Raw genomic sequence first — 11,491 nt, 5'->3', positions numbered from 1 at the left:
ATGGGGAGCGGGTGGCAAGCTTCGATTGAGTCCACATCCAGATGTAAGTCCCTGGTCGCGAGAAAAGCCACCACCTGTTGTTCCGCGGAGCTCACCTCCACCTCAGTGGGCTGCTCCCCGCCGCCATATGAACGGGGTTTGATCTTTAGTCCGGTCACGATCACATCGTTTAGTCTGGGGTACTGTTCCAGGTCTTCCAATTTCCTCTTTCTGTCCTTCTCCTCGACGTACGTACGTAGCTCCGTTACTTACTCCAGAAGTTTGAGAATCTTGTCTTGCTTCGTCTTTATTGTTGATATGTCCTGAGAGAGGAAATCAAATGTCTATCTGATGTCCTCCGTCTCCTCCATAGCTGGGTTTTTCTTTGATGGCATGTCGATGGAGCAAAAAATAAACTGCACACTGAGCCACAGTACGCTGTTAAGTTTCTCTAGCCGCAGCTAACGCGAGCTAGCTTGCAGCGTACTCTCTGTCACTGATCAGCCGCCTGCAGCAGTCAAGTTATTAAATCCTGCCGTCACAGGTCATGAGCCAGAAAAGATTGCTTAAAAATTACTTGTATGAAGTCATATTCCAATCTTTTTCTATCCGCGTTGTTTTACTGAGTGTGCAGAGCCGGTCGTCAGAGGCTGCTTCCGGTGCAGATTGCCCTGCAGCGCCTCCTCCAATGTTCAGTCACAGTGGGGGTTCCACATCTCTACCCCATGGGAAGGGGGGGGGGGGGGGGGGGGGGGACTCTGCCCACTCTGGCTGCTGACATATTTTGGTCCCCTCCTAAAAGTTGCCACACATTTCATGATAATTGAGTTTTTCAAACTATTTTGATGGACTCCAGTGCTGAACATCCGTCTCCAGCTTTCAGTGATTTTCACAGTTTGTAACCTTTTAATGCCAGTGTGTGTGATCACAACACACATTTTTTTCACTGCTAGGAGGAATTTTCCTCTGGATATTATTACACTGTTGGACATGTCGGTAGAACCAACTGTACTGTTTTTTTCTTGGTTTGTCTGCCCAGTCAGCATTAAAAAGCCTATTAATATGACAGCACCAATGAGCTGCAGAGGTGGATCAATAATGTAGAAAGAGGGATGCTACATGTCATTATGGTACCTCCAGATATTGTGTTAAATGGTGGCATGCAGTGGTCCGGTCTTGTTGGGACTCATCAGAGTCAAAGATGAAGATACCCTCTGAAGAACTGAAAAAAATAACCAGACACGAGAAACAACTTGTGAAAAGTAGAGAACTAATGATCCTTTTTTTTTTTTTTTTTTTAACCATACATGGCAATTTTCCGCCGATCCGCGGATTTCCGCCGATTTAATTTCAAATTGGATCATTTATGTGAATCGTCTAGATCCGGTGAGAAAATTTTAGAGGGGGGTGAGGGGGGGTTGTCGCTGGTGTTAACGTCATTAACATGTTGCGAGAGTGAGGTGAGTTTGAGTTTGTTACCAGACCACGGCGCAGCAATTCAGCACACAAAATATCATGGAGAGGAAGTCGAGCACAAACACAAAATAAAACATCCAGAGATGTTTCGAAATCAAATAAACCGTCTCAACAACGGAAAAGCGCCGCACCTGGAAAACATCATCAGGGCGGAGACAGACCTGCTGTCACAGGTTCAGTGTCACCCCGCTTCACCATGGAGGAGGAGCGCTTGATTGTGGAAGTGCAAAATCAAAAAATACTTTATGACCCGTCACATGGTTTTTATAAGGACAACCAAAGAAAGGATGAGGCGTGAAAAAAAGTTGCAGAAGTTGCTGGTGTGGATGGTAAATAAATAATATGTTCATATAAAGAAAAATAAGTAGAAAAGTAATATAACTTGCATTTAATGATACAGAAAACCATCAGAAAAATTGCAATAACTGTCCCAATGCATTGTTTTATTTTGTCAATTGTTCTGATGATGTTGTTAACTAAATTTGAGTTAATTACAGTAGAGTAATACTTTAAATGTTACACTTCAAGTATTTATTCAAGATTGCATTTCACACACACCTCACCTTATATTGATCACTGACTACTGACCAAAGTTTCATTTCCGTCTAGCGTCTGACGCTAGCAGCCCGAAATGTAGCAACTGTCCCTTTAAGAAATGCACAAAAGAACATATTTTGTTGACTCAGTAAAGCAGTTCTGTGGTTACTGGACATGATTGCAGTGAAGTACAAAACACATAACCTTATCAGGAGACCAAACAAAAAAAGGTTTTTAATCACAATTAATCTGAAGCTATAGTTGATATTGTGTCTGATCACTGACACAATATCTGCTTACTCAGACAACAATGAAAGACGGCACTGAAAACATGCTAAGTGAACTGGAGTGAAGCAGATCAAACCCTCTGACAAACTCCACATTTAACCTGAAGTTATAGTAATAAAACAATGTATATTTGAGTTTGCGCTAAGGTAACTATTATATTTCATTGCAACATGGCCGAGGCTCTCAGTTGGAAGCAACTCCAATTCAAATATGATGCATTTAAAGGACTCGGTAATTTGGAAAACTCCAACTTGAAGCGGGGGAAAAAAAAACATCACAGAAAGTAAAGTTTGAATAAAGATACAATCCTTCACGGCATACAGGTTTAATGACTTCATTAAAAAAAAAAAACAAAAAAAAAAAAACTGTCTCTGTGGGTGATATGTTCAGGTACATCATGGAACATTCCACCGAAAAAGGAATATCAAGTCATCTTATCTTATCTTATCTTATCTTATCTTATCTTATCTTATCTTATCTTATCTTATGTAGCTGCCATCAGAGACAGCTGGCATATTTGTTGGTTTATTATTTAATCACTCCGCTAAAAAGGACATGAAAATACACAATAATACCTCTGGAGGCATTGGCGTTTTAGCTTGTATGGAAACACTTGATGTTGGAATGTCTGTCTTGTTGTGTATGTGTGTTGTTCTCTTCTGTATTTTATTATTTCTTTTCTGTGGATTGCCGCTGTGTCCGAAATAAAATCAATCAATCAATCAATCAATCAATCAGTAAGTTGATTTAGATAAAGTTCATTTATTTTGTTTAAAGGATCTCGTAAAATTAGAGAGGAACCTTTTTTTTTTAATTGTTCCCTGTGCTGTTGCTCATCGGACCACATTAAGGGGCGTACACATTTAAAGCCACAGGCGGTGCTGTGCGGGAGAAGTTTGCAGGAGACGGCGGCTCAATAAGTTTATTTGAAAACAAAAAGCGTCTTTTAAGGAAGAAGCCATTAAAGAGCAACTTTACCCTCTTGAGTTGATGAGGCCAATGAGGTATAAGCTTTTCTTTGTTTTCCTGTGTTAAAGCTTATGTTGTGTTATTGATTGACGGCACTGTGAAGGCGGTTAAAGCAAAGCAGCTTGTTCAATAAATGCCCGTTTCAACCCAAGAACTTTTGAGGCTTGATTTTGAACTCGAGAGGAGTAACATCTTAGGTTTAGGTTCATGGTTTATTTCACAACAGATGATCTGGACAAAAGAAAAGCACAAAGAATTAATAGCAGGGGGAGTTCAGGTGCATAGATACACACAGTGACATAATGGTTAGCGCTCTTGCCTCACAGCAAGAAAGTCTTGGGTTCAAGTACTGGCTAATTATTCATTGATTGAAAAAATGAAATGTATTAATTAAAGATTGAATAAAGACATACATATAGATAAAAGTGGAATATCTGAGAAATTCCATTCCACTGAGAGGCATCAAATTTACAGAAGTGTAACATTATCCCTTTTCCCCAGTTGTCCCTGAATGCATCATGAACACACCTGAAGTGAATGAAGCTGAGTGAGAACACCTGGACAGCTCCAGGTGCAAGAAGAAGTAGTTCCATCAGACAGCGGCAGGAAAGCAGCTGGTAAATTATGCTGAGCAGAAACAGAAGCACGGCTCTTCAAAATTCATGATCTGGCTCCTAAACCTTGATTGAATCAGGAGAATTGATCCTTCGACATCAGCTCTGGGAACTACGGGGGATTCGTTTGTATCAATCCTCACGTGACTCCAGCAACACAAACAGACATGAGGGTGAACAGGTGAAAAGCCGAACTGTCTGTGTAAAGAAATGCTGACATTCATCACATGTGGTTAGAATTTCAAAGTAAAGTGGAGGTTTAGTCTGAAACAAGAGTTTCCTCCACCCGCAGGTCAACTGGTGGAGAAAGAGACTGAAAATAGAACCATATTCAGATAGCAAAATTATTCGCCAAATGTCATCATAGTGACCATCTTCTGAACAGGAAGCAGCAGCGTGCATGTACATGGGCGCAATCTCGTGCACGCACATGGAGGAGGTGCCTGAGAGGAAGAGGGAGGGACTGTACGGGAGTGGCACGAAAAAGGGGGCGTGGTGTACAGTTCCAATCCAGAGAATCAGGTAGTGTAGCTTTAAAGGGCGGAAGGGATCAGGAGGAAGCAGCCTGGAGAACCCAGAACCTTCACAGCGCCTGCAGTGAAGGATCAGCAAGAGAGGAACCCAGAGCTGCAGCAGGAGGAGGAACCTTTCTTCTTCTTAGTTGTGTTAAAGCGCCCAGCCTGGAGGTGCAGCTCTTTTTCTGTTGTGTGACTCCCATGTTTGCTCAAATAATAATACAATGTGCATGTGATTTGATGCACGTGCATCCAAACTGTAGGTTATATGTGTGGTGTTTTAACAACAAGAACATAACTCAGAGTTGCTTTATTGACAGCAGAAGTTGGGACTTTATTTAGTTGTTTTGATGCATCCAGCCTTGAGGTGCAGGTATTATTTATTGCTGTTAGTCTGCAATGTTCGCATTAAATTGTGTGTACAACATGCATTTGAATTCATGCATGATTGTGCCAGTGGAATACACTTAGATTGCACTTGTACATTGTGAATGACAATCACCTCTTCACACATCACATCAGTGGAGGCGTCCCACATAAAAAGGCACTCGATCGATTCGCTGGAAGCAGTTTAGGGTTCAGCGGACCAGCAAGAATACAACTTTAATCTTCAAAAGATACCATATTTTACGCACTATAAGACGCACGTCAAAGCCTGTAATTTTCTCAAAATCCAACAGAGCGCCTTATAATTCGATGCGCCTTTTTCGCGGCAATTACGGTAATCACCCCGATCACATGAGCAAACAGCCCCTGCTTGCTAAGCTGCTAAGCTAGCTAGTTTATACAGAGCGGCACACGAAGCTTCAGGCACATTCTCCACTCTCCCAACCGCGGAGCACAGTAAGTAACTGCACACCCGGCCGACGTGGGAAGCGTCTGGACGCCGGGCGGCAGCCTCCACGCTGCGACTCCGAGAACGGCCGGCCCCCGCCCGGCAGCCCACCCGCCGGGACTTCGGGAGCGGCTGGCCGGCTGCGGCTGAGCTGTTGGTGGGGCGCTTCACTCAGGAGACGGCAGCTGGCTGAACCCTGGTGACCGAGCGAGTTAGACCAGTCGTGGCCGCTCTGAGCTGCACATCCGTGAAGAGGAGCGATCCTCAGTCAAACTTGCTCTGATATGTCGCTTTAATCACACATTTCAACCGAGAATGTAACCACCGAGACTGCCGATATGTATTTCGCTCATACTATTCTATACATAATGTGCGCCTTAAAATGTGGTGTGCATTTATTTTTTAATAAAAGCCATTAATTGACTGTGTGCCTGTTAATACAGTGAGCCTGATCGTGCAGAAAATACGGTAGTACTTTTTCACTTCATCCTTATTTTGTTGCGTTCATGCATCAAGCCTTGATATCCAGCTGTTTTGTTGTTGGTAGACCAATCCACCATTGTGGTGCAGATTATCAGAAAGTAGCTCTTTCATTAAAAAAAATCCTAGGTGCTGTCCATGGAGCTGAAACAGCCAATCCATCATTATCCTGCAGATTATCAGCAGGTCACTCTTTCTTGAATAATTCAAGGCGCTGTCCATGATGCTGAAATAGCCAATCCATCGTTGAGGAGCAGATTATCAGTGGGTCACTATTTATTGATAAATCCAAGGTGCTGTCCATGGCGTTGAATTAGCCAATTAACAAATGTGGAGCAACAGGTTGCTATTTCATGAAAAATTGGAAAAAAAGGAGCTGTCAATGGTGCCTGGAAATAGCCAATTGACTGTTGTGGTGTAGATTGTTAGTAGGTCACTATTTCAATAAGTCCAAGGCACTGTCCTTGGTGCTGAAATAGCCAACTATCTATTATGGTAAAGATTAGTATTAAGTCACTGTTTAATTAGGAATCCTAGGTGCTGTCCATGGGGCCAATATAGCCAATCAATGTGTTGCAGATTAAAATTGTGTTCCTATTCACTGTTATATTAGATGTGCGGTCCATGGTGCTGAAATACCCAATCGAAAATTGTGGTGCAGACTATCAGCAGGTCGTTGTTTAACAAAAAAATCGAAGGCACTGTCCATGGTGCTTAAATAGCCAATCCAGCACGTTAGTGCAGATTGTTAGTGGGTCACTATTTAATGATAAATTCAAGGCACTGTGCATGGTGCTGAAATAGTCAATACACCATTGTGGTGAGGAGTATCATCACATCACTAGTTTAATGAGTCCATTTCGCTGTCCATGGTGCTATTATAACTAATCATTATGTTGCAGATTAACATTGTGTCCTATTGATATATGATATATCAGATGTGCTGTCCATGTGCTGAAGTAGCAAATTGATCAATGTTGTGCAGATTATAAATGGGTTGTTTCTTACTGATAAAACCAAGGTGCTGTCCATGAAGCTGAAATAGCCAATCCACCATATCTGTGCAGATTGTTGGTGGGTCGATGTTTAATGATAAAACCAAGGTGCTGTCCATGGTGCTGAAATAGGTACAGGTCACTTTTACATTAAAAAAGATCAAGGCACTGTCCACGGTGCTGAAAAAGCCAATCCACCTTGTGGTGCAGCTTATCAGCAGGGTGCTCTTTCATGAAAAATCCAAGGCGCTGTCCATGGTGCTGAAATAGCCAACCCATCAGTGTGCTGCATATTATTAATGAGTTGCTTTTTACTGATAAATCCAAGGTGCTGTTAATGGTGACGTAATAGTCAGTACACTATATTTGTGCATATTTTTAGTGGTCACTGTTTAATGATGAATCCAAGGGGCTGTCCATGGTGCTGAAATAGCTACAGGTCGTTTTACATTGAAAAAACTCAAGGCGCTGTCCATGCCAAATTACTAAACCACTAGAGTTGAGGGTTGTGCAGAGTGTCAGTGGCTCGCTGTTCATGATAAATTGAAGGCACTGTCCATGGTGCTGAAACAGCCAGTCGACCATTGTGGTGCAGAGTATAATTAGGTGACTGTTTAAATACGTAAGTCCAAGGTGCTGTCCATGGTGCTGAAACAGCTACAAGTCACTTTTACTGAAATAGCCAATCAACCATTGTGGTGTAGATTATCAGCAGGTCACTCTTTCATTAAAAAAAAGTGTTATCCATGGTGCTGAAATAGCCAATCCATTGTTGAGGTGCACATTATCTATGGGTCACTGTTTAATGATAAATCCAAGGTGCTGTCCATGGTGCTGAAATAGTCAGTCCACCATTGTGGTGTGGAGTAGCAGTTCATCAATATTTAAATAAATCCAAGGCACTGTCCATGGTGCTGAAGTAGCTACAGGTCGCTCTTTCATTAAAAAATCAAGGTGCTCTCAATGGCGTTGAATTAGCCAATTAACAAATGTGGAGCAAGAGCTTGCTATTTCATATTTATTCTAAGGCTCTGTCCATGGTGTTCAATTAACCAATTGACTATTGTGGTAAAGATTAAGAAGATTAGGTCACTGAAGGATCCCTCCATACTGTGGTTCTCCCCAAGATTTCTTCTTTTCCCACTGGGTTTTTGGAGTTTTTTTCTTGCCGGATGTGAGGGTCTAAGGCGGTGGTTGCTTCGTTTTGTCTCGTTACTGAATTTGACATATTAATATTATGCTTATTCACTGTTTTTATTTTTACCAATCAATGTAACATCTTGAAGCCTCTGAGGCAGCCGTTGTTGTGATACTGGGCTATACAAAAATAAAATTGATTGATTGATTGATTGATTGATTGTTTACTGAAAAAAGGGGAGTTGATAAAATATTTTCTTTGTCGTTATCGTTAATAGAAACAACACTGGCTCATTGTCCAATTTATTTACAATGATGTTGTGCATTTATCTTCCTTGACTAAATGTATTTCTTGTTCTGGTTCATTTTCACAATCAACCATGCCAACAAAAAAAGTCTTGCTGAAATCAGCATCCCCCTCTGTGTTCACTGGTTCTGCTTTCTGTTTCGCTTTTGGTTGAGAGAAGCACTGTTAAGCCAAGTGGTTCTCTCAATGACAGTTGGAGCATTCCTAACCAAAAGCTGGACACGGTTTTGGTTTGTGCCGGGAGCCTCTTGGCTTACAGTCAAACATCTTTTGCTCCACTCTGTGTGCCGGCTGGGTCTGGGTTCATCTCTGCCCCTCGCTGGAAATCACCCCGACAGTTGCGCTGTCACTATCATTGGTTGTGCTCACTGCGATCTCCCTGAATATCCTCATGTGCATCTGTGACAGCTCACTTGCCTGGCAGGTCTTTATGGCCCCTTCCAGTATGAGTTCTTTTCCTCTCAGCAGCGTTTCTCTGACAATACTGCATGACTGTGCTGTCAGTTTCAGGTCAGTCAAAAGGTTCAAAAACATATAGCTGGTATGTTTATTTTTTCTTTCGAAAGCAATGTGGATCAGATCATTCATATTCTATCCAGCTTGTGTCTGTCACCGTTCTGTTCGGATACAGTTGTGTTATACACTTCTATGGCTTGAGGACTTGCTATAGTTAGTAGCAACATCACCTTCCTTGCATCCAGCATGGTCTCTAGTCCCTTGGCCGCCATGTGCAGTACAATTTAGGCGTCCAGCAGCACACAGTATGTAACAAACATCAGACACATCCATTAACAGGACAACAATAACAAACTATCATTAAACTGCATCCCCTCCCTTGACACGGACCACCTCAGCCAGATCATCAGAATCATTCTGCATGTGCCATGATGACGACTGATAGGTAGAGTCCGCTGTGTAAAGGGTGAACAGAAAAGGGGAGAACACAGTTCCCTGGGGGGCTCCAACACTGTCAGCACACTTCTAGAGACTGTTTTCCCCAGTTTGATCTACTGTGGCCTTTCTGTCAAGTAGTTAGTTATCCATTTGATAAAAACAGGTTCCACACTAAGTTCCTCCAGATTGTCTCTGAAGACCGTTGACTGAATGGTGTTCAGCACCACGGACAGCATTATTGTTACTCTCCATGCATGTTTGAGCCTTTCAAACAATGTAATCGGTAACTTTAGTCAGTTGATGCTTCAGCACCATGGACAGCACTGTGTTGACTCTCTATGCATGTGTGCGTGTATTTCTGTGTGTTGGGCCCCTCCCACACTTCACACTGCCAACAAGGCAGCACTCACAAGTTTTGAAATGGAACAAAAACTGTTATTTTTTAGGGAAAACAGCAGGGTCAAAAATCCAGTGAACCAAAATCATCCCTAGGACTCTCAGCCTGTCTAACAAAAGAAATGCAGTGTTTGTGAAGAAAGTGATTCTGCCGTCATATAAATAAGCTTTTTAATGCTGACTGGGCAGAAAAGCCAGCAAAAAGAAGTAGAGATGGTTCCAGCGACATGTCCAACAGTGTAATAATATCCGGAGGAAAATTCCTCCGAGCAGTGAAAGAAGTGTGTGTTGTCATCACACACACTGGCATTAAAAGGCTTCAAACTGTGAAAATCATTGAAAGCGTGAGACGGATATTCAGAACTGGAGTCCATCAAAATAGTTAGAAAAACTCATCTATCATGAAATGTGGGGCAAGTTTTAGTACGGGACCAAAATCTCAGCAGCCAGAGTGGGTAGAGCTTAAAGCCCCCCCCCCCCCCCCCCCCCCCGTTGAGTTCGCATTATGATGGTGATACATCGTATTAGCAACTTTTAGCTTCTTGTTGACTGAACAACAAATCTAATTGAAGACAACAAGTAGAAGAGAGAAAGAGAGTTTTACTTGTCAATGATTTGCCTTTATTACTTTACGATGGAACATTTCAAGAAACATCACAACAATGAAACCACAACAAACACTAGATGGAACAAAGAAGAAATCACATCTTTAGTGGAGCTAAACTCCGCCCACCTTCTCATTGGCCCCTCCCACCTTCTGATAGGCTCCTCCTCATCCCTGCTGTTGGAGACAGAGACCGTCCTTCCTACAGACAATACAGACTCACTGAAGAACCAGAGGACCAGAGCCTAAATCCAGCACATAGAGGTTGAGTGAATGTGGTGTTGAAGGTGTAGAGGTGGATCAGAGAGTCAGAGGAGACTCTGAAGAAGGACAGAGAGCCAGCAGGACAGTCCACATACACTCCTACTCTACCAGAGGAGGAGGAGGAGAGGAATGCTATTCTGTTTTTGTGATAGACAGAGTAACCTCTATTATAGCAGTCCAGACTCCAGGACTGATGATTCCTTCCAAACCACCACTCCCTACTGTCTCCTTTCCTTGGGATTCCTCTGTAACTCACTGATATAGAAACACCTCCGCTCCACTCGACCTCCCAGTAACATCGACCACTCAGATCATTTCTACACAGCAGCTGTTTACGCTCATCAAATCTGTGTGGATGATGAGGATACAGCTGCTCTTCTTCCACACGTGTCACCTTCCTGTTGTTGTTGGACAGTTTTAGTTTTCTATTCATTGAGTTTTCATCCAGTTGAAGTTGATAGAAATCTGATGGAGAAAAAAAGAGAAAAGTCCTGATGTGACACATGTGATGGATTTCTTGTTTGTGGAGTTCCTGACATGTTGTTGATGGAGAGAAAGTTGGATGAGGACACTTTTTGTCAGGCTTCTCTTGTCAGTAATGTTTGAATGAATCCAAAGCTATGACAGAAGGACAAACGGACAGTGATGAGTCCAACTTACACTTCCTCAGAGCAGGTTTGAGCCTCTGCTGTCCACCATGGTCCACCCTGCAGGGAGAGAGACAGTCAGAAGGGTTTTCTCTCCAACATGAGTCCTGACTGCTGTTTAACATGAAGCAGAGCTCCTCAAATTGTCTCTGGAGAGACTCCAGTCCGAGAGAGAGAGAGAGAGAGAGAGAGACAGAGAGAGAGAGAGAGAGAGAGAGAGAGAGAGAGAGACAGAGAGAGAGAGAGAGAGAGAGAGAGAGAGAGAGAGAGAGACTATTTTCTGCTACTAGCTAAGCACAGCAGAGAGAGAAATCTTTGACCTTTCTTTAGTCAGCTGTCATAACCTTGAACCTTTCTTCAGCTGAAATATTTTTGAACACAAGAGAGGAAGGAAAAAAATACAACAAAAACAAATGTCTACCAATTAGGGCTGTCAATTGATTTAAATATTTAATTGTGATGATTTGCACGATTGTCCATAGTTAACTCTCTATTAATTGCAAATTGATCATTCTTTCGACAATCCCGATCAATATCAAATACAGTCCAGAATA

At 42.4% G+C, this 11,491-nt stretch overlaps 3 protein-coding genes across 3 annotated transcripts in view; all 3 read right to left on the bottom strand.

Annotated features, from left to right (window-relative positions):
* Window positions 1-11,491, bottom strand: part of LOC115382176 (NACHT, LRR and PYD domains-containing protein 3-like) — a 1,518,151-nt gene that overhangs the window by 979,078 nt on the left and 527,582 nt on the right. The gene's annotated exons all lie outside the window — the stretch shown is intronic.
* LOC115382197 (NLR family CARD domain-containing protein 3-like) overlaps window positions 1-11,491 on the bottom strand; it is a gene marked incomplete at its 3' end in the record, with an annotated part of 1,183,065 nt that overhangs the window by 1,117,507 nt on the left and 54,067 nt on the right.
* LOC115382183 (NACHT, LRR and PYD domains-containing protein 3-like) overlaps window positions 10,016-11,491 on the bottom strand; it is a 54,541-nt gene continuing 53,065 nt past the window's right edge. The window contains exons 8-9 of the mRNA XM_030083870.1: window positions 10,951-10,997; window positions 10,016-10,755 (exon numbers count right to left, since the gene is read on the bottom strand). Coding sequence (XP_029939730.1) covers window positions 10,229-10,755; window positions 10,951-10,997 — 574 coding nt within the window. The 3' untranslated portion in view covers window positions 10,016-10,228. The remainder of the gene's footprint in view (window positions 10,756-10,950; window positions 10,998-11,491) is intronic.

The sequence above is a fragment of the Salarias fasciatus genome, chromosome 23 (assembly GCF_902148845.1).
Source record: "Salarias fasciatus chromosome 23, fSalaFa1.1, whole genome shotgun sequence".
NCBI classification, from domain to species: Eukaryota; Metazoa; Chordata; class Actinopteri; order Blenniiformes; family Blenniidae; genus Salarias; species Salarias fasciatus.
This window is presented reverse-complemented; position numbering and strand designations above follow the sequence as displayed.